Source organism: Chroicocephalus ridibundus, chromosome 19, assembly GCF_963924245.1.
Source record: "Chroicocephalus ridibundus chromosome 19, bChrRid1.1, whole genome shotgun sequence".
In the NCBI taxonomy this organism is placed as follows: domain Eukaryota; kingdom Metazoa; phylum Chordata; class Aves; order Charadriiformes; family Laridae; genus Chroicocephalus; species Chroicocephalus ridibundus.
This window is the reverse complement of record NC_086302.1, coordinates 5071957-5096226: the sequence shown is the minus strand read 5'-3', so window position 1 is coordinate 5096226 and position 24270 is coordinate 5071957. Positions and strand designations below refer to the sequence as shown.

The 24270-nt window shown below is 53.0% G+C and overlaps 2 protein-coding genes across 3 annotated transcripts; one reads left to right on the top strand and one right to left on the bottom strand.

Annotated features, from left to right (window-relative positions):
• Positions 1 to 1197: 1197 nt before the first annotated feature.
• Positions 1198 to 9974, top strand: KDF1 (keratinocyte differentiation factor 1). 2 transcript variants are annotated; one of them, XM_063356135.1, is made up of 5 exons: positions 1198 to 1258; positions 2494 to 2667; positions 4769 to 5882; positions 6842 to 6916; positions 7596 to 9974. In XM_063356135.1, the coding sequence occupies exons 3-5, from the start codon at positions 4787 to 4789 to the stop codon at positions 7676 to 7678; spliced, it is 1254 nt and encodes a 417-aa protein (XP_063212205.1). In that variant the 5' UTR covers positions 1198 to 1258; positions 2494 to 2667; positions 4769 to 4786; the 3' UTR covers positions 7679 to 9974. The 2 variants fall into 2 exon arrangements, with proteins under 2 accessions (XP_063212205.1, XP_063212204.1); XM_063356134.1 differs by lacking the exon at positions 1198 to 1258 and adding an exon at positions 1377 to 1511.
• Positions 9975 to 14830: 4856 nt separating this feature from the next.
• On the bottom strand, positions 14831 to 24238 carry NUDC (nuclear distribution C, dynein complex regulator). The gene is made up of 9 exons (XM_063355900.1): positions 24078 to 24238; positions 22768 to 22845; positions 20320 to 20520; positions 19760 to 19843; positions 19323 to 19436; positions 18679 to 18873; positions 17964 to 18047; positions 17519 to 17637; positions 14831 to 15813 (listed from the first exon to the last, which is right to left on the bottom strand). Exons 1-9 carry the CDS (start codon positions 24171 to 24173, stop codon positions 15762 to 15764), a joined length of 1023 nt encoding a protein of 340 aa, XP_063211970.1. The 5' UTR covers positions 24174 to 24238; the 3' UTR covers positions 14831 to 15761.
• Between the last annotated feature and the right edge of the window lie 32 nt (positions 24239 to 24270).

The window sequence follows — 24270 nt, the reverse complement described above, 5'->3', positions numbered from 1 at the left end:
ATCCTCGGGGATGGGGATCCTTAGGAATGGGGATCCCTGAGGACAGGGGTCCTTTGGGACAGGATCCTCAGGGACAAGGGTTCTTTCACACAGGCTCCTTCGGGATGAGGATCTATTGGGATACGGATCCTTTGGGACAGGGATCCTTGGGAGTGAGACCCTAGTGGATGGAGACCTTAAGGGTGGGGACCCTGAGGATGAGGGTCATTAGGGAACATAATCCTCAGTGACAGGAATCCTTGGGGACGAGGACCATTGGAGATGGGGATACGCTGGGACACAGACCCTCGGGGATGAGGATCCTTGGGCAGTGGAATGGTTTGGGACAGAGATCTGTGGGGATGGGGGTCCATAGGGACAGGGAGGTCCTTGGAGGTGGGGATCGTTTGGGGCAGAGATCCTCTGCTACAGGGATCCTCAAGGATGGGGACCCTTAGGAATGGGGATCCTTCAGGACAGGGGTCTTTGGGGACAAGGACCCTTGGAGACGGGGATAGCTTGGGGGACAGACCCTTGGGGCTGAGGATCTTCTGGCAGAGGGATGCTTTGAGACAGAGATCTGTGGGGATGGGATCTGTAGGGACAGGGACCTGTGGGGACGGGAGACCCCGTGGATGGGGACCGAGGGGATGGGGGGCTGTGGGAACAGGGGTCCTTGGAGGTGGGGATCGTTTGGGGCAGGGATCCTTGGCAACAGGCATCCTCAAGGATGGGGATCCTTAGGAATGGGGATCCTTAAGGACAGGGATCCTTCGGGATAGGGATCTTTGGGGACAAGGACCCTCAGAGACAGGGATAGCTTGGGACACAGATCCTTGGGGCTGAGGATCCCGTGGCACAAGGATGTTTTGAGACAGAGCCTGTGGGGACGGGGGTCCATGGGGATGGGGGACCCCAGGGATGGGGACTGTGGGGACGGGGACCCGCGGGGACAGGGGTCCACGGGGATGGGGGACCCCGGGGACGGGGACCCGCGGGGACAGGGGTCCGTGGGGACAGGAGACCCCGAGGATGGGGTCGGTAGGGACGGGGACCCGCGGGGACAGGGGTCCGTGGGGACGGGAGACCCCGAGGATGGGGTCGGTAGGGACGGGGACCCGCGGGGACAGGGGTCCGTGGGTTCGGGGAGGGCGGGAGCGCGGCCGGAGCCGCTTCGCCCGCCGCGCTCTGCTGTCCCTCGCGGCGGCCCGTCGGGCCGGGTCACGTGGCGCACCTGGCCCAGGTGAGGCGGGGCCGGCCGCCGCTCCCCGGCTCGCAGGTAACGCCGGGGTGGGGGGGCTGCGGCGTCGCCGGGGGTGAGGGAAGCCCGACCCCGACCCCAACCCCGACCCCAGCCCCGGCTCCAGTCCGCCGGCAGCGCCCGCCGCCGCCCGGCGCTTCCCCCGGCGGGGCCGCCCGGGCCGGGCCTGGGGGCAGCAGCAGGCCGCGACCGGGAGGGAGGGAAAGAGGGGCGGGCGCTGCCCCCCCGCCCTACACCGAGGATCCCCACGGTCGTCCCCGTCCCGGGAGCGGTGAGCCCCGGGTGCCGTCCCCTCGCCAAGACCGGCTTCTCCCTCTCCGTGCGCCCCGGGCCTCCCCCGAGACGGCGCCCCCCGCCCCCCCCCCCCCCCGCAAGGCTGGGGGTCAGGCTTCCCCCTCCGCACCCCCTCGCCACCGGCTGTCCCCCTCCTGTCCTTGTTCCCCCCCCCCGCCCCTGCTCTGTCCCTTCCCGCTGCTCTGGGACCTTCCCTGCCCTCTTCTTGGGGTCTGGTATCGATAGGAGCTGTCTTGGGGGGGTCGGGTTGGCTTTCGAGGCTTGAAAAACTCAGGGGGGTGTGAACTGGGGAAAGGGCAATGGCAGGCCCTGCCAGGCCGGGTCAGCGGCTCTGCTGGAAACCGGCAGTTCTCCGCTGCCAGCTTCTCTTCTCCCCAAAAATCCACCGTCTGGAGGATGTCCGAGGGCCGTGGGGAGGCAGAGGGGCCTCTGCTCGGTGCCCAGGGCAGCTCTCCCCCCTGGCAGCGTTTTGGTTGGGAGAAGGATGGGCCAAATTGTGTTTACCTGCACTTCAGGGGAGTCCTGGTTGTCAGCTGGAACAGGGAGGGGTGTTTTGGGCCGGGGGCACAGGGGGGCGTCTGGGGAGAGGCAGCTCCTTGGCCGGGTCATTGGTGTCCCAGGCGGGTGCGAGGGAGGACGGAGCAGCGCAGAGGAGAGGCCGGGTCCCTGGGCCTGGGTCTCTATTGCTGCCCGGTGCCGGCAAAGCAGCCAGGATTCCGGGGGCTTTCAGCTCCTGGCAAGGCTGCTTGGAAAACTTAACAGCTCCTAATGCTTCCATATGTTTAGGAAAAGTTATGTGTAAATCTTGTGTCCTGCATTTAGGTCCTCTGGCTCCTGTTTAACTTAATGCTTTGGCTTCCCTAGCTTTTAGCAACAGTGGCAATACGGTTACTGGCAAACCAATGTAACTTTATTAAGTAGCTTCACAACTTAATTTAGCTTTTTTAAAACTTTCAAAGGAAATCCTGTCCTCTGAACAATGAAGATCTTAGACCCCGGCTAACTCTTAGACACGCAAACAGTTTGTGGCTCCCTCCTCACTCTCCTGAAGCAGATGTTGAAGTTCTTTAGAAGGATCTTCTCTATTCACACACGGTGCCCGCGTGAGAACAGAGAAAGTTCCCAACGATCTTGTGAGTATCAACTCAAATGTGGATTTTACTCCAAGCTTTTGTTTGTGGCTGTGTTAAGCAGTTGGCTGCGGGTTTAGGTCTAGTCCGTTGCTCGTGTCTGAGAAGGCACTGGATCAAGGAGCTGTGTCTTGTACGTGCTCCCAGGGAGCTCTTCAGGTGTGTGATCCAGCAGTCACAGAAACGCGAGCCGTGATGGGAAGGGGGCAGTGAGCTCAGTGTTTGGGGCCAGAGATGTCTCCGATGCCTTGATGCACCTGGGGGTTTGTGCAATGTCGGGCAAGTGGTTTCATCTCTGAGCCTGCAAGACGTTTTCTGTAGAGCTGAGATAATGCTCTTTCCTATGTCAAAGACGCGTTGAAATTTCAGAATATTACATATTGTTATACAGATGATAATTAGTGTGCGATGCATACATTAGATCTCTTGATGAGACCTCAGTATTAAGAGGAGCATCCCAGTAAGCAGTTCTGTGCTTAGACGGCTCAAGTGTTTTCGATTTGTTTTTCAATTTTGAACTGCATTACGAAAATGATGAAGCTGAGGAAAAAAAAAACCAAAAAAAACCCCTGTTCTGAAGTGAAAGCAATCAAAACTCTCCACTCATGCCGAGTCTAGGGAGCTCTGCCTGCGCAGCACTGAAATCGGAGCGTTTGGGGCTTTTATATTTGACATATTGTCCAGGAATGTGCAAAGGGAGCTCCTGGGACATGCGCTACTTAACGGGCTTTTATAAGCTAACGGAGCCAAAATCTTCCTGGAAAGCAGTGGTGTAACTGCCTGGTTTTCAGTCTGCGACTCTTTCTTTGTGGGGGCAACAGTACTGTTTGTTTTTTAAAAAAAGGGGAAAAAGAGGCAATGCTCTTACAGGGTGGGACGGATTTATTTATTCATGCTCGAGGTGCCCTATAGAAAGTATATAGTAGAGCAGCAGGGACAGTCCAAAGAGCTATGGCTGGGCTCTCACTGCTTATTAATTAGCCTAATTAGTATTTAAAAGGATCTCTTGGGGGTGAAAGCAGTGTTAGCCAAGGAGCTTAGAAACCATGGACAATTTAGGGGCCTGCCGTAGCGTGGGATAAAAGCGGTAGCGATAGAGGTGGAGAGTGACAGCCTTGACCTGACTTTCCTTGCCTGGTGCCGAGCTTTCTTCGTAATAATAAGAAGATTTAATGTGCCAAACTCTGTGTGTTGGATCCGTGGAGCTAAAGTGTGACACAGAACCCCGGAAAAACAGTTTACTCCTGCGTGCGGACCCGGGGCTGTTGTGTTAGCGCAGCGGCAACGAGGAAAACAGTTGAGCAGAGAGTCTGCTGTAGGATTGCTGTAGCAGGGCTTTGTAAAGGCTTTGCTCCCGCCAGGCGTGATTTGAGACCGACTTGTTGACAAGATCTTTTCTTTAATCCAGATGAAGACATCGGTTTTCATAGGAAGGTCTTTAACATGACATGGCCTCAGCATGACTAGCGAAAATCATCAGTGTTAGTAACGCCGTCATTGCTAAATCCTCTAAATTTAAATAGCATCGAATAATCTGGAGCCTGAATTGGCAGTTGCATAATGATTGATTGCCTGTCATCTCCTCCTGGGCATGGTGTGTTTTGAAACGGGTAAGTGCTGTCAGGGCCCAGCTTAATCTTAAGGAATACAAGACAAAGGGGAAGTTGTTTAAAAGAAGATACTTTCCCTTTGGAGCCTGACAGCTGGCTCCACCTACGGCTGCGCTGCTCATTTATTGCTCTGGAGCAGCGGCTCTGGAGCCTCACTCTTCCAGCTACGTTGAGGAAACCTCTTCTGAAGGTTACAGGGATTTTGATGTCTTGAAAATGGTCCTCTTAAAACATCTATCTTCTGATTCAAGTGTCTACCGAGAGGAAGCAGCAAAGCTCGAGCAGTTGGAGAACGCTGAAACGCAGGCTGGATTCCCTCTCTGTGTGACAAGTGAGAACAGCCTGAGCCCTAATGCAAAATATTTCTGTAAATAATTAAGGTGTTGAATTCAAGAATTACTGAATTTGAATGTTAGGTCCTTCTCTGTTGATCAACAGCTCGCTAAGGTGAGACCGATGACGAATGCTTGACTTGAGACCTTCTTGTTCTCCAGGTGCCTGAGCGGTGAGCCATGCTGGGCCGGAAAACAGGACTCCCCCACGACCTGAACAGCCACCGCCAGCTGAACCAGTCCTACCAGGAGGCTGTGCCCCTGCGGACCAGACCATCCAAGGAGACAGATGTCAGTTTGGAGGTGTTCAGCGGCTCTACGCCTGAAATCAAACAGAGTCGCACCAGAGCCCAGCAGATGCGGGATAGGAAAGGTCGCAAAGCTGACATCAAAGAGTCGAACGGGAGAGAGGCAGAAACAATTACCTTTATTTCTGGCACAGCAGAGGCTCCCCCAAACCAGAGCTTCTGCTGTTCCTCTCTGTCTCAGGCCTGGAACACATACAAGGCTGTTTTCTGTTGTATAGTGACCTGTGGGGGCTGCTTTCAGGACTGCAGTGTCTGTATCCCCTACCCGGGGCCCGCTGAGACCTCCACTGATGATGGAAAGAACGGAGATTATAATGGGCGACTGCCAAACAGCCCCGCCAACGTCTCTCCCACTGAGAAGAACGGGAACCAGATCAAAAAGTCCAGCATGGGTAGCAGTTTCAGTTACCCAGATGTGAAACTGAAGGGTATTCCTGTCTATCAAAACAGGAGCCCCAGCCACCACCTGGAATCGGATTCGTGCTGCAAAGAGCTGCTGCCAGAGAAGCCCTTCAGGAACAGCATAGAAAAGCCACCGCTCCCCAGCAGCCACCGCAGTTCGGAGGAGTATTATTCCTTCCACGAGTCCGACCTGGACATCAGTGAGCTGAACGGTTCCATGTCCAGCAGGGAGATCGACGTCCTGATCTTCAAGAAACTGACGGAGCTCTTCAGCGTCCACCAGATCGACGAGCTGGCGAAGTGCACGTCAGACACTGTCTTCCTGGAGAAGACCAACAAGATCTCGGACCTCATCAATAGCATAACTCAGGACTACAACCTGGACGAGCAGGACGCTGAATGCAGGCTGGTCCGAGGCATCATACGCATCAGCACCCGTAAAAGCAGGGTCCGGCCCCATATTTCTATCCCAGCCAGCCAGAGCCACGAGGAGAAGTCCAGCAGAGGCAACGCACCAGACAGCGGTAACGAAACGATGCTGGAGTCCATGGTCATCAGCCAAGATGGTACGTGCAGGTTCTTTGATGTTACTGCTTCCGTACGAGAGGGTTATTTTATCAAAGCCATGGAGATGTGGCGATGGAGCAGGGTTGAAAGCTGATGTCTGTCTTCAGGCTGGGCTTTTTTTCCTGGGACGTGTGAATGGAGGGCCTTATGTATCGATATTGTTGGAGACCTCTGCTTCTCACCAGTCACTGCGTTGCGGCTTTCTTGATAGTATCTTTCACTGTCAGTGAAGTTTGTGCTGAGTAATGTGAGGGCTTATTCTGCTGCTACTCCAATGATTCTGGCTTTCCTCTGCACCTCTAAGCTAGGCAGAAAGACCGTGAGTCAAACTTAACTGGTATGACCAGATGAGCTGGCTTGTGCCAGAGGATGTCCAGTTACCAAGCTGGCTCTCGCCCCTGTGTTCTACCAGCGCTCTTTGCTAATGGCACCCTTAGACTACCGTGACAGGGTGCCTCCTTGGAGCCGAGACTTCCTCTACGCGGTGGGGTGAGGAGCAGCCAGGAAATATCCCCACAAAGAGCAGGGAAGGGCTGCCGCCCGAGCGTAAGTGCCTCCTGGCTGTTTCAGGGATGCTTTCCTCCTTGTCTGGAGCAGCCTGAAGTGACTGACCTCCGGAACAGGTTCTGAGAGAGTTTGTTGTAGGAAGACCTTGAAAAGCTGAGTATGGAGGGTACGGGGCCATCCAGAAGTCGTGGAGGAAACCGGGTGGCTCTTGTGCTTTCCAGTTTAACAGTAAGGCTGCTGTTGCTTCCTGGTATTTAGGGACTAATAAAGCTCAGATTACCAAGACAATGGTGGAAGCAATCTGAAGAATCAGACTCTACCTCTCCTATTACCCGAGGGTGGTGCCTTTTGAAGGAGAGCCCTGTGCGTTCCCTGACAGGGATCTTTACTCTTGAGTCATAGCTGCCCATCCTTTCCTGTCCAAACCGGGCCCTCTTGGTTTTCGTTCCAGATTTGGCCGTGCAAATATCGGAAGAAACCCCAGCAGATGTGATAGCCAGGAATATGAGGCGGCACAGCAGCGCAGGTAACGTAGCTGGCCGGGGGTCTTAGCTGCAGCGGCATCACAGGAGTGAGGGGAATGCCCTGAACCTCCCGTATTACCTGTGCCTTCAGTTTTCACCAGCTGCACAGGCTGAGCTGACACCTGCCTCTTAGGTTGTCGTAATGGGTGTAGTCCTCTCGAGCTTCAGGAGTGAAGGGAGCTCAGGAGAAATCCTGGGTTGGTGGGTCCTTCTGAAAAAGAATGAAACCCAAGTTTGGAGTATTTTCTCTGTCCGTGCACCGCACTTGGCCTGAGAGCTTTCAGTCTCTGGGTATCCCGACAAAGTTTGGGGGGGGTATTTGGGGTGTGACCAGCTGAGATCACAGCTGGGTTATGCTGGGAACAAAAGGAACTGTGCAAAAAGGGAAGCAGGGGAGAGTGACGGGCTGTCCCCGAGCTCCGATCCTCACGGCATGCGTGTTCCACTCCAAAGAGCAGCCCAGGGCTAAAAGACAAGTTTTCTCCTGCGTAATAACAGATCTGTCCTAGAAGATGGTTACAATACAGGCAGGGTTGTTCCCTGCCCGTGGGCTTTGTGTGGCTTTCTCCTCCCTCATGATACACAAAGCCTTTTGTGGCAGCTGCTTGCCTAACTGCCAGGCACTCGGCTGCTACAGTTCACCTTGTCTAATGTCACCATCTCTTCTCTTTCCTCTCCAAGGCTCTCCAACAAGCAGAGATTCTTCTTTCCAAGACACAGAGACTGACTCATCTGGGGCACCTCTGCTTCAGGTGTACTGTTAAGGAAAAGGACCCAAGCAGCAGGCAGGCGTTTCGAGGCTTTGCTGCAATCAGATTTCTCCTCTTTCGATACGGAGCGTGCTATGCCACTTACTTCCCTCCCCCTCCCCCCCGCCCCAGCCTGCCCTGACCCTTTGTTGAAGCCAAATTTCTCCTGCTGTCTGAATCTCACCGGATTTTTAATATTTTTTTTTTGTTGTTGTTGTTGGACAATACAGAACGTCAAGGAAGTGAACTGTGGAGCTAATGAGCTTGGGAGGTGGCATGTGTGCCCAGGGAGGACAAGATGGACAAGGAAGTATCCGATACCTTGTGCCTCTGTGATTTCCATAGTTCACATTTAGCTTCAGCAACCTCAGTGGCCCAGCCCTTTCCCTGTTTTGAGGATCTGTTGTACAGTTCTTGCTTTCTGGCATTGCATAAGTTAACTTGGGTAGGGAGTAACCGGATGGTGTCTTTGTGTTTGTGCCGATGCTGAGGTGAAGGCCAAGCACCTGCTCTCTAGGGACCCAAATCTCTAGTTAAAGTGGCTGAGATGGTCCTAAAAAAGGTAAGTCCTCTATCCACGGTGTCTGCAGTAGCCAGACCTGCTTCCTTCCTGCTGCCCCTTAGTGTCGTCCTCTCCTTTTGCCCCGTAAGGAGAAGGTTCAGGTAACGTGGTTCATTTAATCTTTGGCCTCTTGGCGTGTCTCCCGAGATAGTGCTGATGGCAGAGGGGTGGGATGTCTGGGCAGCTGCGCCACTCTCGTCACCCGAGACCATGGGGACCAGCTTTGCAGTCACTGCCAGCCTGATGTGAACGGCGGGCAGGAGGTGTTGCTGATGGCATGCGATGACCTGTGACTTGCGTGCCAGGCAGCTCTTCCTCGCTCATCTGCCAAGCCCTCTGCGTTTCCCCGTCACGCCGACTGCTGGGGCAAGCCTTGAACTCGGGTTATGGCAGGTGAAGGAAATAGTCGGTTCATTTTTAGGTTTTTGTAATTAAGAATGGAGCTGCTTGAAGGGATTTTCCAGCAGAATAAGTCAAAGTGCCTTGCTTTGGAAGGAAAGCCTCCCTTGAGAGTGTCTCCAGGGGGGTCTGCGGGGAACTGCTTGGTCCTGCCTTTTGTCCTGCGGGCACTCGGCGCCTTCTCCCTCCCTTTGCTCCCCTCTAACAGCCGGGCAGAAGCAGGAGATGTGGAATCGCTGCCCCGAGGGCACGGCGCCAGGCGACCTTGAGGGCTGCAGCATTGCAGCAGGAGGAAGCTGTATTTTACCGGTGTTGCCACTTGGTTGTTTATCATAAAGTAAACACGTGAAGCCATGGGACTTGTTTATACATTCGGGTGCCCTTGGACGTGAATAGAAAATGCTTAGTTGAATTTACCAGCCGTAGAATAAACCCACCCACTCTTTTCTGGGGGAGAGGGAAACCAAAATAGGCCCCGTGCTTTGGTGTGGACCGTGTTTTTGTGCCTTAGTTGGACTGAAATGTGCCTTAATTGGAATGAAATGTGCCTTAATTGGACTGAAATGTGCCTTTATTTCATAGCCCGTGATTACTCTTCAAAAGGTCGGGTAGGGGGGAGAGGATTTAATTCCTCACATGAGCCGTCAGGCTTACTTAAATCAGCCAAAGCCCTTTGAAATGTACAGTTCAAGTCCCTGTTAGAGCCTGTTTTTGTAAACTGCTTGCGTTTCAGAGCGTGCTTTCATAAATCACGGACATTATTGAGACCACACCTTGAGACACTGATGGAGAATGATTTTTGAAAAGAAAGGGGAGAGACTGAGACTTGGATTTGGCTTCCCCTCCTCGCTTTGTTTTTTAAAGCTGGCGGTTTGTGAAAAATCCCGTTTATGCAAGGAAGAGACTTGAAGCAAGGCCAGCCCGGGACTCCCAGAGGGGCTGCGTTTGGGTCACCTCCTTCCGAATGCCACACGTACCGATGGACCCGTTTGGCTTTTCCTGCTTCTGAATGGCTTCGTGACATACGTATTGGGACAAGTTTACTTAAACCTGTGCACTGAGGCGTCAGCATGGGTCACGCTGACACGTAGCTCTGTGGTCTGGGCGCTGGAGCTTTGGAGGCGAGGGGCGAAAGAGCTGCCGATCGCTATTACAGATGCAATAGGACATTTTTTTTATGTTTAGTCTGTGTACCAAGAGTGAACGTGTATGGATTAAGCTTGCAAAAAAACCCCCCAAAAAAACCCCAAAAACTCACTAGGAGGAAGACTGTCAACTCGATGGTCTCTGAAGCTGGTGCACCTGTGGTGTCTTACGGGATTCTTTTGCACTCCTTGGCCTTAAACATCTGATTCGGTCTTTTTTATAAAGCAAAAGATGTTGCTCTTTACCTGTGCTGTGTCTTCTACGTTCCTGCTTGCATCCGTTCGGGGAGAGCATCCCTCAGCGGAGGGAGCCTGGGCCAGGCGGGGAGGGAGTCACGCAGGGGGGTTGCTGATCCCTGCTTTCCCAGCAGCACACGGATAACGATATTTTCATCCATTTGGCAGCTCTTGCCCATGCCCGGGGCGGCGGGGGGGGTGGGGGGGTGTTGTTCAGGGCATTAAATGCCGGGCTGGTGCGTGGGACAGGGGGAAGCTGGGAGCAAATAAAGGGCCTCCTTGGGAAGCGCCCGTTTGCATGCAGGGAAACCCGAACCTTCGCCGAGGGGCGATGCTGGAACTGAGCGCCGGAAAAACTGAGCCTGGGGGGAGAATTTTCAACTCCTTCCCTGTGCTGTAGACGACGGTTGCTAGAAAACGTAAGAATCGCTGCGGAGCGGCTGCTGGCCCTGATGGCGGGGCAGGATCCGCTTGGGGAGGGAGGTTGGCTCGGTCTCTGCCCCTGTGACTTGAAGGACCAGTTTGGCGCTTTCTAATTTCACCACAAAAACTCAGCCGATAACCTGCAGAGCTCCATTGCCTGCCGCTGACCTCCCCTCGCCCTCCCCGGGCAGAGGACGGTGGGGAGGTGATCGTGGGTGAGTTGGTGGGTTTTTTTTCCGCCCCCCGGCGCACAGGACCAACGCCGGTGCACAGGGCGGATGGCGTGAAGGATTGGCACTAACCCCGTCTTTTTTTTTTTTTTTTTTTCTCCTTAAATTCGGTCTGTTAAGGACTTGTGATCCTTTTCTAGTCCGTGCAGAAGACCGAGCCCAAACTTGAGTCCTGGGCATGGTCTCCTGCCTGTTCTCTCCCGATTTTGTTAAACAAAGACCCAGCTCAACCTGGCCGGCCACCCTTCGGCAGCAGGCGGAGTCCACGGCAGTTGTGCCAGAGATGTGTTTCCTTCCTGGAAGGATTTTAAAGCCTGCAACAGGTAAATGCTGCCTTCTCTCGGCTGGGAAGGGTCTCCAAGGGGATGGTTTTGTGCCCGGGAGCCCTCGAACCAGCTGGTTGGGGCCCCAGGGAAACGCAGCAAAGGCTGCCGGCAGCAGCGTGCTGGCCAACCTCCAGCACCCTTGCGCGGGGACGTGGCCGTGTCACTGCTGTCTCTGCTGTCCCCACCTCCTCCTAAGCCGTCCTGCCAGTTCCCCCTGCAAGTCTGGGCCATGTTTGTCTGCCCTCTGCCTCCCCTTCCTCTCTAAATGTCTCCAGCGCTTTTCCTGGAAGGGGTTAGTCTTCCCTCAACGCTCATTCGGGCAGCTGGAGCGACCCTGGGGCTGTAACTTGCCCTGGGGCTTCTGCTTCTCTCCGGCACGTTGAATCCCGGGGGAAAGGCTGTTTCTGGAGGCTCGGGGTCCGACCGCTGCTCAGTGGGGCTCTGTCTGCTGGGGGCCCAGCACGGGAGCTCGTCCCCCGCTCCAAAGCGCTGTTTCCCAACCAGCTGCCCGCTTCAAAAACTCCTGCTGCGAGATCGTTGCGATTCCTGGAAATACTTGAAAACTCGACATTTAAAACTACGATCCCGCAGTCTCTGCGGTCGGTCCGGTGTTCAGCAGCTCTCCTGCTTTTGAGTTGGCTGCGTGGGTGATGGGTTTCCTTCCTCACGGCCGCACGTGGAACGAATCCACAGGGGGGTTTTTTTTTGCCTGCTGAAGGTCGTGTTGGCTGCCGACGAGGCTGTCGTGGCTGTTGCCGTAGCGGTTTTTGCTCTGTTGAGGGTTCTGCCGAGTGCTCTGGCAGAAAGAGTTTGTCGTCCAAGCGGAAATCTTAGAAACATGAGAGCCCTTTACCTGGCCGCACGCATGTAAACATGCTCTTTTCGTGCAGGTACTTCCTTTTGGGAGCCTGACTCAGCACCTTTCTTTTTCCTGAAGACATTGTTTGATTTTTTTTTTTTTATTTTTTTTTTTTTTTTATTGGGCTTGGTTTGGCCAGGAGCATCTCCGGAGACTCACGCTCGTCCGTGTGTCCTCGCCCTGCTGCAGAAGTGCTGCTCTTTAGTACGGTGACTTCGGTAGGACGGGCTATCGTGCGCAGCCCAAGCCGCCCCACCGCCCCGGGTTCCTTGGGGCGCGGGTTAAGGAAGGTCGGCAGCTCTGCTGGGAACGGGTGCGTGAGGCTTTGAGCGTTAAAGAAATTTGTTTTCCCTGAATGGAATGATTTATTTCAGTGTGGGCTGGAAGTTAGAAAGCAGACAGCCTGACCCTGATTCTTTACGGCCTGGTCCTTAGTAACAGAGGAGCTGTGGCTCCTCCTCAAAGTAAGCCGTAACGGTAAATACCCGGTGCCTCCCTTTCCCTCTTCGGGGTTTTCTTCTTTCATTGCTCTTTCCAAAGCAGTCCTGAAGTCTGGGCCCTTTCCCAAAGGATCTGAGCTGCAATATTCATTAATAAAAGTTAAGCCAAGAGGTACTTTCAGACGGGGGGGGGGAAAAAAAACAAACCACCAAAAAAAACCCCAAACCCAGGGGGAACTTTACTTTTCCCATATGGAAAGCTCTCTGCAGAGCCTGTCTGCCTTCCAGGTTTTCTTTTAAAGGATGTGAGAAGGGGCCCAGCAGTGAGGGAGCGATGGCCGGAGGGTGCAGGAGCTTCGGGCTGCGCTGGTGGCCGCGGCTCCGGCGGGTGGCAGCACCGAAACGGCTTCTCCGGGTGACTCGACACGGGCGTGGAACGGCAAAGGGACCTTCATCGCCTGCCACCCTCCAGCACGGTCCTCCCCGGTTCTGCTGGGGCCCGGGCAGGGAAACAGCTGCTGGGAGTCACAAGGATGTGTCGGTAGGGTTCGGTTCCCGATGTCCCTCGGGATTTGGGTGGTGGGATGTGGTGCCTGGCATTTCCCTGCCATGGTCACAAGGACAAGGCCACAGTCTGGGTCTCCGGTAACTCAGGTTGAGGTGGGGATTCACATTCTTTAAGCCACTTTCGCAGCGGCTCGGACCGGAGCTACCCTGCCCTGGCGTGGGTTATTCCAGGGGAAACCGCCTTTTGGAAGCAAAAGGGTGCTTCTGATTCACCTCGGCCTGGGGAAAGTCGGTGGCAGCTGGGTGTTTGCAGAGGACAAGGCCGTCAGGAGAAACACCTTCTGTTCCGCTGGCCGGGAGGGTTGAAGTCCAGGGGTAGCGCTGGGATCAACCGCCGTTCACAAACACAGCCCCGGACATTCACCCGCCGGGGGGTTCAGAGCTGCAGTTACGGCCCTGCTCTCCCGGGACTGTTTGCCTTTTCCCCTGACCCGCGTGAAAGGCAAAATGACACTCCTTCACCCCCCAGAAAATCTCCTCCGGGGTTCCTGCTGCTGCCTTTTCTCTGTCTTAACTCTGTCCTCTCTCAGCTGCTCCCCAACCTGCCTCCTGCCAGTGGCACCCACCAGAGCTAAACCTGGAAAAATCGGGAGTTTCACAGCCGTGATCACCCCGAGCGCTGCCCTGGCTCCCATAAACCACAGCCCTGCAGGGGCCGAGGACAGGGACAGCCACCCAGATTTCAGTTTTGGTAACGCTGTGGGAGCCCTGCACTTAAACATGCAGCACAACGCTGCGTAACGGCGACCCGCTGAGCCTACGGCTGCCACCACGCTCCTGGATCCAGCTGTTAGCAATCGGATCAGGTCGGGCTCGGGGTTTCTGGTGTTGGTTGCAGGGCTGAGGAGGTAACGGGGAAATAACGAAGCCGCAGGACGGGTTCGGGGTGGTGCCGTGAACCACACACAGCCCGTTTGCTGCCCCGGTGCCTGCCTGTGCTTGTTCCTTAGGAGGGACTGGTGGCCGGGTGCAGGTCCCGCTGCAGGTGCCGAGCCCGGCCCCGATCTCCAGCCACTCCAGGGAGCAGCAGCAGAGCTCACACACCGCCGAGAACGGGGTGAGACTTGTCACACGCCTGGAAGAGCAGCTCGGCCCTCCCAGCTCACCACGGTTCAGCACAGACGCTGGCAGGTACGCTCACTCCAGGGCTGAGGGCCACTGAAGCCACCAGTTTTTTTTGTTGTTTTTTTTTTTTTTAACAAGACCAGGAGAGCCTGGTGGTTTATCAGGGCCAAAGCACAGCCAGGCAAACACGTGCGGGGTGAGCTGTAAGACGAACAGCCAGGAGGCTCCAGACAAGAGGCAGATGCCCGGACCTGGGCCCTTGCTCGCCCACAAGGTCACTGCTCACCTGGGCGGGTGCTGGTTTTTGACCCCCAAGAGCCTATAAAACTGGGAGACTAAATGCAAACAATGTCCCACTACTCAAAAACAACAACAAAAATTAAAAACACGCCAGGTGCAATGCCAGGCTGGACTTTGCCCAAGGAGGTTTTTCAGCCGTTTGTGCCCACTCCCTCTGGAAGGAGGTGGAAACATTTTGGGGTGCCAGAGGCAAGAACCACAACAGCAGGGACCAGGAGTAGCCCGTTAAGGACTGACAGGAGCCCGGGCTTTTGTGACACTCTACTCGTTAGCTCGTCATAAAGCAGACCTGGGGCAAGGGTGGCTTCCTCCGTTCAGTCACGCGCTGCTACGTGGAGAGTGGAGCCTGGAGCAATGAGCCCTGGGTCATCCCCGAGTGTTGAAGCTGGTCACGGAGTTTGTCAGCGCGACACGCAGCTCCAACGGCCTCTCCTTAGCCCGGGAGCGAACATCAGTCCAGAGCAGGGAGCCCGAGAGGCATTTACAGGCGGCTGCAGAGAGCATCACCCCCAGCCCTGCCAGGCAGAACTCCCCCGCCGCCCCCAGCACCCTCATTCCCAGGCGCTGCCCCCTCCCCAGCTCATATTCCCTTCTGCGGAAGAAATCACACGCTCTGCCTGGAAATACGCCACTTGTTTTTTTTTTTTTTTCCTTTATGTTGCACTGCAATTTTAACGAAGGTACGAACATGCAGAGTAATGCCGCTTGTCAGCGGGAGCTCAGAAGAGAACGCAGCGATGCCTGTCAGCAGTCAGCGAGGAGAGAGGCTCTTGGAAAAGGGGCAGGAGACGCACTCCCAGCAAGAACAGCACCCCCAGAGACCCCCAACATCCTCTCCCTTGCCCACAACCACAGACTCCAGCCTTCCCTTGCTGTAGGACAGCAGGACACAGCAGGACAACCTCTCCAGCTGCGATGGCAGCCCTCCCTTGCGCCCTGCGGGGCCCAGTCTGTTCCACTTCTGGCAAGAACAGAAGCAGCAGCAGGGAGGAGGCGAGGCTGTCTCTACTGCAATAGCTGGGTTTTTTTAAGGCTGGTGGTTTTCCCTTCCCAAGGAGGCAGAAGGAGAATTGTTTTACAAAACAAACTGGACCTTGTCACGGGAGAGCAGGAAAACCAAAGGAAAGGGAGTAAAAGCTCAGGAGTTTCTGCTACCAAACTGAAATGGCAAAGAGCGCGTTAGCAGCTCCGAAGGGCCAGGAGCTGAAGCTAAGCGATACATTAAGGGTATGTCCTAAAACCCCGCAAGCCTGGCTCTTGTAGCCCTAACACCCTTTTTGCTCTAACCCCTCCTCTCCTAACTGCCGCCTGGGAAGTGTCGCAGATGGCTCCGGCTGGAGCTGCTGCAGGACGACTCTGTGGCCTTGCGTTCTGCTCAACACGGGACAAGTGAGGACGACGTCACGAAGCTGCCTCCACAGCAGGCTCGGGCGGGGATGCTGGGAGTGTTCACCTGCCCAAGGTAAGGGATCCCTACATGTTTGGCAATACGTATCCTGCCCCATTCGACCGGCTGACTGAAAGAGGGGGGGAGAAGGGGAGGGCTCAGTTGAATTTTGCCTTTGAAAAGTCCATTTCTGGATGCTGTTCCATGAACCTGCAAGAAAAAAAAAAAAGGCAAGAGCGTGGGTGTGAGTCAGCAGGAGCCAGAGAGCAGCTCGGGGAGGGGGGTAAGGCATCCCTACTTCCCGCATTATCAAGTTGGCTTCCTCCCCACGCCTTCCGCAGCAGGGACTGTTTTTCTGAGCTCCTTCGGACACACTCCCCGTACTACAAACACATTTCCTCGGGTCAGTGGTATCAGCAATTTGTACCGGCCATCAAGGTCAGCAAGTCCAGACACACGGGAGTTATTAATTATCAAACACACACCCTTTAACTGTTACCTCTCGGACGGACACGTAGCAGCTACGAGACTGATTATGGGGCAGAGGGGAGATTGTGAGGGCAGATTACGATTTAAGCTCAAACTTGTGAGCGTTGCTGGAGACGCGGGGAATGTCTCCAGTGCTGCGACAGTGAAAACTCACGAAGGACGTGACCAGAGAACTCTGGTTTCAGGCGAGGTGCAACCTGATTTCAAATGTACGGCGATCCCAGCAGATAGGACTGTTTGGACTCGGGTTGCCACATCAGAAAGTTCTGGGAAGGCTATGCTGTCCCTACGAGCGATTAGCGCACGCAGAACCTCCTGGCTTCCTCCTCTGCCCTGCGGTTCACCAAGGGATACAAACATAACCGTGGGGGGGATTCACGCACAAAGGGCAAGTAAAGGCAGGCCTCTTGTCTGCCTCAGTGCTCTCATCTCACGGTTTGCCCTGAAACGCCACCGCCGCGTTTCCACCTTCCATTTCCACGGAAATATGTGCTGCGAGAATCGTGTCCTCGTTTAGCGGCCAGGAGGGGCTTCACTGGCAGAGATTAGGTCCCAACCTGGGTGACACCGAGTCTACTTTGGCCTGAACAAAGTCTAAACTTCCTATCCATTACCAGCCAGCCCGTGCACAAGCCAAACTTCCAGAGCCACTGGACCAGTGACCTTGCCAACGAGGTATCCTGTACGTGGACTTCCCAGGAGGAGAGGGCTGCCTCCCTTTCTACCAACTCAACAGACGGGCACTAAGGAAGTCTGGTCTCTGCTCTAGAACAGTTGCACCCTGGGCTGTACCTGGCGCACTGATCAGTGAAGCTTCTGCCGCTCCAGATAAGCCAAGGAAGAAAAGGAGTCGGGCCTGCTACGCTAATCCTCCTTCCAATCCTGACATAAGATGTGGGCTTGCACTTGCTGAAGAAGCTGCATGACCCAGAATTGCCTCCACGCCTTCCCAAACGGCCTTGGGAGCTCCGTGAGTTAATTCTCCTGCCAAGGTGCGTTTTATGCCAAACAGGGCAATAAAGACATAAAAGTGCTATTGGCTTGGAGACAGCTGTCTGGTGGCAGGTGTGTAGGGAGGGGTGATTATCTGGGCTACTGAGTAGAGGGAGATTAGAAAACAATCAAGACCGTGTTAAAGTTCAGTAGAGATGGTACCTCCAGTCCCAAACATGCTTTCTGGACTTGAAATCATCAGATTAAGACAATTTCAGAGCTAGGCTATTACCACAATTTCCCGTTATGCTTTCTACCCCCACGGGCTTTTATAGGTACTGGTGGTTGGCCAACAATTCAATGACCACGTAACTGCAGAAGGGAACACAGGGAGGATTGAAGGCCGACCTGTTTTCTGCTCACGTATTGTGTCAAAGAGGAAGAGAAGGAGCCTGGGAAAGCAAACACCCACAAATTAATGAGGCTTACGCACTTTTTCAAAATGTCTTGCTTCTTCTGTTCATCAGATGTGGGGAGGCCCATGGATTTTTGTCGTTGATCGTACATCATTTTCTCCACCATACTGCGAGTCTCGCTGTCCAGGTCCGACAACTAAAAGCAAGGAATTCTATCAAAATTGGAGTCACTTGTCTCAACCCATACGCACACCCTGCTTGCAGAGGACACGGATACGTTGAGGTTACGCTATGCTGGGCGCACGGGCTGCAGAAATACTTATACAGACACTAATCTATAGACTCAGCTTCATTCATTTAAACTTTTGGGGCCACTTATGTTATGCGATAGCATCACATGCAGCAGCACTCCCAGTACGGGTTTTACACTGGTAAAAAAACAAGATGTAGAAGTTGTACGTGAGCCAAGTGCGAGCACATTTCTGAGAAGGCTCCATTCAGTAAAACTGGGGGAGTTCTTACCTTTGAGTTTTCTGGACAAATTTTCTTGGTGTTGATTTCTGGGTCTGTGGAGACTAGTTTGTTCCACCATTCCATCTTGTTGATCTGAAGAAGCAAAAAATATTTTATTTTTTCCTGGGCTTGTTCTAGGAATTGTTAAGTCTCAGTCACAGGAAAAAGCTGCTGGAATCAAACTTTATTTGACAGTTTTCTAAGTGTCAGCGGAATCTGAACATGGATAAAGGGCACTACGTTCATTTTGAACCACTTTAGGTAGCTTGAATTTCCACAACTGGGAAATCTGAGATGTCACGTTTGGCATGACATAAATGGGATTACAAACAAATCACCAGATTTGCCCAGAAGGGACACAATAAGGGACACAATAAGCAAAAAGGTCTGTCCCTGGATTTTCATGTCCCTAACAGATGTCAAAACATGGCATCGTTCCATTAAGGAAAAACTTCTAAAATGACTGCGTTCCTTCCAGCTTTTTCCTGAACTGCTGAGCAATCAATTGGATATCCTGGATTAGCGTGAGGTTAGGCTGAGAACAGGGGGAATGTGCAATACCCTGCTTCCAACAGCATCACTGACATCGTACCGACGATAAGCACAGCATGGTTCTTCTGTTTCGGCTGACAAAGCCCAGGGCTTTTACAGGTTTTGTCAGACTCTTGTTTCACCAGGGAAGAGGCAGATAAGCCTAAATCTTTCCCGATTCATTCTGCTTTACCTTCTCCAGGTGCACGGTGACTGTTTTACCGTCTTCAATCAGCCAGGAGCTCTCCTCCACCTTCACTTCATTGAAAAGCTCTCCATCGATGACAGGCGAATGGCCCTTCAGGCCAACTTTGAGGTGCCGTCTCTGGATATCCACCACCACGTCCTTGCCCTTCAACCTGAAGTTCACCTTGAAAGGGATGGCCAGCTGGACCAGCCAAAGATCACAGTTGAGGAGCTGAGCAGTGAAGCCGCTCCTTACCCTCTTGTGCCGCTACTGTAAGATTTTTTTTTGCCTTGGTTTCACCAGAATAAGACAGAGCACGCGATATTTTCCTTGGGGTACTGAGTGAGCGGGAGGTGAAAGGATGGGTTTGGCAACAGGATGGCCAATACCTCAAAGGTATCATAAAAAGGGAAGCAGATTTTAATGCCTTGTTTAAACAAGACCAAGTTTTGCCAAAATTAACTACAGCTTCTGGGCATTTTATTTAGTTACCAAGCTCTCCCCTAGCTATTGAAATGCTGCCCTTAAGTACAACTAACAACTTCCACAGACAACTGAGATACAGGGCATCAGCTCCACCATTCTTCCCAGCACCTACACTTATTCCCTAGCTCAGATTCCTCTGATCCGGGTAACAAGGCAATACTTACATCCAGTTCTGAAAGAGTCTGTGTCCATCTATAATTTGGAAGGTCAGCTCCATTGCCAGTGTTGGGTTTAAGTTTTCCTTTATCCTTCTCATCTTCCTCTTCGTCATCTGTACCCTAAGCAACCAATTTAAAGTGTAAAGAAGCTTTTCAAGTTTCCATATATCACTTGTAACAACAGTTCTTGGATTTTATAAGAATTTCAGGTCAGCTGCACATATTTGACATTCACATAAATTTAGCCCCAAATGAATAGGTGTTTCTGTTAAAACATAATTACAAAAAAGGAAAGCAAAACAAAACACAAAAAACCCTCCATTGAAATCTTTGGGAATTAAGTGTGTATTGTCAGCGTATTCCCTCACATTTACAGGAGTTCTCATGGTGGTGCAGAAACTTATTTCTCTCCGACTAAAATAAAGTCCCTAGATGAGCTTTACCTGTTTGTTAGAATCCGAAGATTCACCTTCATCCTCCGCGGGTTTCACTGGGACGCTGTTAACCTGTCCTTGTGCCTCTTTTTTCTGTTTAAAAAGAGAAGGAACGCGCTCAGCCAAGTGTTGGCTCTTTGTGTAACTTGCTGATCTGACACTAGGCGGCCTCAGCCTCTTCAGCTGAAACTAAAGGGCCGGACGCAGAACTACACCCAAGACCGATGGGGAATTTTCAGCCCTTAGGAGAGCGTTAAGAGGAAAGCGGTACTGCCGAGGGGAAGAATCCCTTGGTCCTCATATTTTGAGGACTGTAGCAGAGGGTGTTGCTACAATCAGAGAGCTTGCTGAAGGCAGAAAGGCAAAGTGAGTTATGGGAGAATCCACATGCAAATGCAATGGTGTGGCCTCGGCTAATTTCATTTCGAAGCACGTCAGTCTGGTGGTCCCAGCACTGCAAAGGAACAAGCCTTGAGCCATTTTAAGCACCTGCCGCTATCTGAGCTACACGCAGGCCCGCGGAGGAGACGACCTAGATGGTACCTGCAGGTGCCAGACACCGCTCTCACCTGATCGATTTCCAGCTGCAGCCTTTCTGCTTCCTCATCTGTAAGTTCTTTAATCCTTGGCTCATTTGCTTCTTGCTTTTCTTTAGCGAGTTTCGCGGCTCTCTCCGCCTTCTCACGCCGCTCTGCCTCTTGACGAGCTTTTTTCTCTTTCCGTTCCTTCTGAGCTAGTTTGTTGTGATGGTTGAAGGTATCTGTGATCAGCTGAAAGAGAGGTACACATGTCAAAGGGTTTTTAAAAAAAAATTACCACTTTTTCAAACCCAAATGAAGCCAACTCACTGCCTACTGAGGAGCGCGAGAACATTTGTTAGTTGTACAGATGTTGTGACTTTTCCCTTCGTTTTCACTCTAGTCTTTTGACTGAAAATCTAGAGTAGGGGAAAACTCAAAATATTGAAGTGTAGCCCTCCCTAGTTCTTCCTTGCACAGGGAGCATATTTCCATGGAGATAACAGAGAAATGAAAATTCTCCATTTGATTTGGCTTTTGTGCAATTCCAGCAGGACGAGCAGATGCCTAACCCAGACATTTGACAGCTACGCCATACATCTAGGATAGCTGGAAGAATGGAGACGCTGGATCCAAGCTTTTTTACCTACTTCTGACCTTTCCCACAACTGGGCTTTTCCCCAGGCACTAGACGGAGATTCAGCATCATGATTTAGAGGAGAAACATCTGAAAAGCTCGGTGTTTTACACTCAGGGGCAAGTTCCTACAGAAATCTTTGCTTCAAAGCTCCCACCAAATTCTCATGTTGTTGTGACTATGAAAAGCAAAATCTCAAGGTCTGTGATGCAAACGGCCGTACTGCTCAGGGGGAGAGCCGAGTACACAGGCAGGAAGCCAGAGCAATTGCCCTGTGGTCGATAACACCAGCAGCGCTGTGCAAAGCAGCACGTATGAGAACCGAAGTCTGCTCCAGAAAACAATATAGAGAAAGGGAATCCGCGTGGAGACAGTTCTCAGACTGGTTTTTATATACGCCAGAAACTTCGGGGGGGAATGAGCACCTCTCCAGAGCAACTCAAAGCATCCACGCCTCCTGGTCTTGTAACCAACCACCAAGTATTTCTGCTTTGTTTTAAAGCAGAAAGCCAGATTTATTTACACAACGTGAGTCCACTGTCTCCTAGGATACAGAATTCAAGACGTGCGTCTCCCAGCCTCTGTTCCTCACTCCACGATGATCCACTGGGAGCAAACTATTTACGCTGCCTGAGCTTGTCAGCGTGCACACACCGCACTTCGCTCAACCTACCACCACACCCCCCTCCTCACCCTACACCACAAGGGCTTCTCAAATGCCACCCCATAAAAGACGACCACTTTCCCACCCTCCCTTTCTCTTTGATGCCAAAGGGCGAGCAGGACTGGGGAAGCAGCTTCTTCAATTTTTGTTGTGGTTACTATGGTGTCAAGAGACTCTGTATGGAGCACCTTTTCAAAAGAACATAAAGCATTTTAACAGCTACCACCCAAGGACACAAACACTTCTCTTTTACAGGCACAGAGAGGGATTTGCTATGGAACTGCCAATGTTTGGAGGTAGCCAGCACCTCCAAAAGCACCAGCCAGCGCTCATCTCTGAAATGCTACTCAGGGTTTCGCTCCCTGGGAGCACACAGTCCCCAGGAATTTGGGAATATTTGCTCTCCAGTCTAAGAAAAACAGCAGTAGGCTTCATCTTTCTTACCTTCCCTTATCTGCCTTAGTCTTACCACTTTAGAGACGAGACAGAGTGCGTTATATACTGTGTTAGCAATTAACATCTGCCCTAACACATATTACGCGGCAGCAATGCCTGCTTTGCTGGTGGAGTTCCAGTATCCAGGAAGGGGAACTGCTGTTATACTGGTAAATACAAGCAAGAAATCTTCAGCAAGTCTGGGCAGTTTGCGTTTGAATGCTCTGGTTCTTACTTCCTGAGAGTGAAACAATTTATTTTTTCAGCTCTCCAGCTGGGTGAGGAATACCTGCTGGGTAGGAGTTTCTCAGGCTGCCAATGAGGCCACCAAGACCCCCAGGCTTCCTCCCCACCACGCTCGCTCCGTACAGGTACCATAGCCCCGAGACAAAGGTGCAGCCGCATGTGCAGAGCTGTGGACTTTGTGCTTTTTTCTGAGATGAACAAACAAGGTAAGCTGAGGTTATCAGCACCGCGGTGTCTGTCACCGTTAAGTCACTCCGTCTGCCAGATTTGCTTTCCAAACAAGCCTTTGGCCAAAGTGTGGCAAAAAAAAAAAAAAAGTGCCATCAGTACCATTCGAACAAGCAATCATGTGTGCCTCACCTTGCTTGAGTGATGCTTCATCAGCATCACGAGCTGCCAGTCCCCAAGTGCACTATAATGCTTTGAGTTATTCAGGCAGGGAAGTCTTAGCATGGCACAGATATGGGTGGCATGAAAGTCAGAAGACATAAAAGCTTGAGGATTTGGGGTTTTTTACCTTCTCTGCTACTCCGTCTTCTCCACCGGTGAAGAAATCTGTTTTACGCCTCAGGAAGCTAAAGAACGTGTTCACAAGCTGGCAGTGGAAACGGAGAGGGGAGCGGGAGAAGGGGAGAGAAAAAAAAGCAGTGAGAATACATCACTCCAAGCCACCTCGTGTCTTTTGAACAGCCTGTATTCCTTGTATTCCCTATCTGTGTCTGTGCCAGGATCCTACTGAAATCAGCCCCCTGACTGTTTCCCACTGAAAATATCCAGTGGCTTTGGTGGAGATCCAGCTCCTGGATGTCCGCTTTTCAGGAGGGGCATTTGTGTGGTTTACATGAAGAAGGGGTAAGCAGTTTATTATCTCTGGTCACCTTGGAGGTACACCTACTCCAACACCCCAGGATGTTCTTTAGATCCATCCGAGGCAGGAATTTGGATATGTATGTATACATATTTGTACGTAGATATACATGTATACCATGATTTGATTCCTAGCACACCTAAAGCCTTACAGTGTGCAAACTCACCCTTCACAGATCCGTGGCCTCTTTATTTTCACAAAAGACTAAAATTTGTTTCCTGCCAGATACCGCCAATGAACTAGTAATTGTGAACTGGCATCCCCACAAAACCCCTATGGAAATCTATACTCTCAGTGGACTTGGCGTATCTTTTGTGGGTTTCTTTCCCCAGGAATTCTGTCCTGTTAGTATTTCAGAGGTTTCACTACAGCACGAGGAGCTCTTATTAGCACTGTTTCCCCAAATCGTTTGCTCATGGGACATTCCCACGCTCTCCGGCCCACCTGGACCCCCAGAGCACCCAGCCAGAGTCAGCAGAGCCCCAGAGGGCAGGAGGGGAGCCACGTTCACGTTCAAACCCACTCCATGGTTGAGCGTCTCAGGGGCCCGTTACCAGGTGGTTGTGCTGGGAAACAGGGACAGGGGGACACGGTCCCCCTCCCTGCAGTATTTCGCTTTGCTGAGACCGAGCACTGGGGGCCCAGAGGCGGCAGGAGCCGGGGTGCATGGCCGCAGCTCCTCAGCCCCTCGTTACTGTCACACTGATTAATTAGCGCCTTCTCCCCGCCCCCCCCCCCGGTTATAGCCGCTCCCGGGGCGGGGAGGACACGTGCCTCCCGTGCCGCATGTGCACCGACCGGGGAGGGCCGGGACCGGGGAGGGCCGGGACCGGGGAGGGCCGGGACCAGGCCGCCGCCGCCACCTCTGTTGGCTCCTCCCCGTTACCCCCCCCCCGCCCCATCTCCCCCAGGAATACGGGAAAGCTTCCACCGCCCCATCCCGGGCCCGGCGGCGCTACCTCGCGCACGCCGCCCTGGTGCTGCTGGGCCATGGCGAGGAACATGCCATCGAAGCGGTCCTCCTGCTCCGCCGCCTCCTCCGCGCTCAGCCCCATCCTGCCCGCCACCACCACCGCACCGACGGCCTCAACCCCTCACGCCGGCGCCCGGTAGCGGAAGCGGAGAGACCGGAAGCACTCTCCCACTTCCCGT

What these genes read in the sequence shown, in the direction of transcription:
- KDF1 (XM_063356135.1), top strand. Translation starts at nt 4,787, where the DNA reads ATGCTGGGCCGGAAAACAGGACTCCCCCACGACCTGAACAGCCACCGC. An exon ending in CATGGTCATCAGCCAAGATG is followed by an intron (nt 5,883 to 6,841) that starts GTACGTGCAGGT and finishes TTTTCGTTCCAG; the next exon opens with ATTTGGCCGTGCAAATATCG. An exon ending in GAGGCGGCACAGCAGCGCAG is followed by an intron (nt 6,917 to 7,595) that starts GTAACGTAGCTG and finishes TTCCTCTCCAAG; the next exon opens with GCTCTCCAACAAGCAGAGAT.
- NUDC (XM_063355900.1), bottom strand. Translation starts at nt 24,173, where the DNA reads ATGGGGCTGAGCGCGGAGGAGGCGGCGGAGCAGGAGGACCGCTTCGAT. An exon ending in CTTCGGATTCTAACAAACAG is followed by an intron (nt 19,437 to 19,759) that starts GTAAAGCTCATC and finishes TTGGTTGCTTAG; the next exon opens with GGTACAGATGACGAAGAGGA. An exon ending in TTTGTCCAGAAAACTCAAAG is followed by an intron (nt 17,638 to 17,963) that starts GTAAGAACTCCC and finishes CCTTGCTTTTAG; the next exon opens with TTGTCGGACCTGGACAGCGA.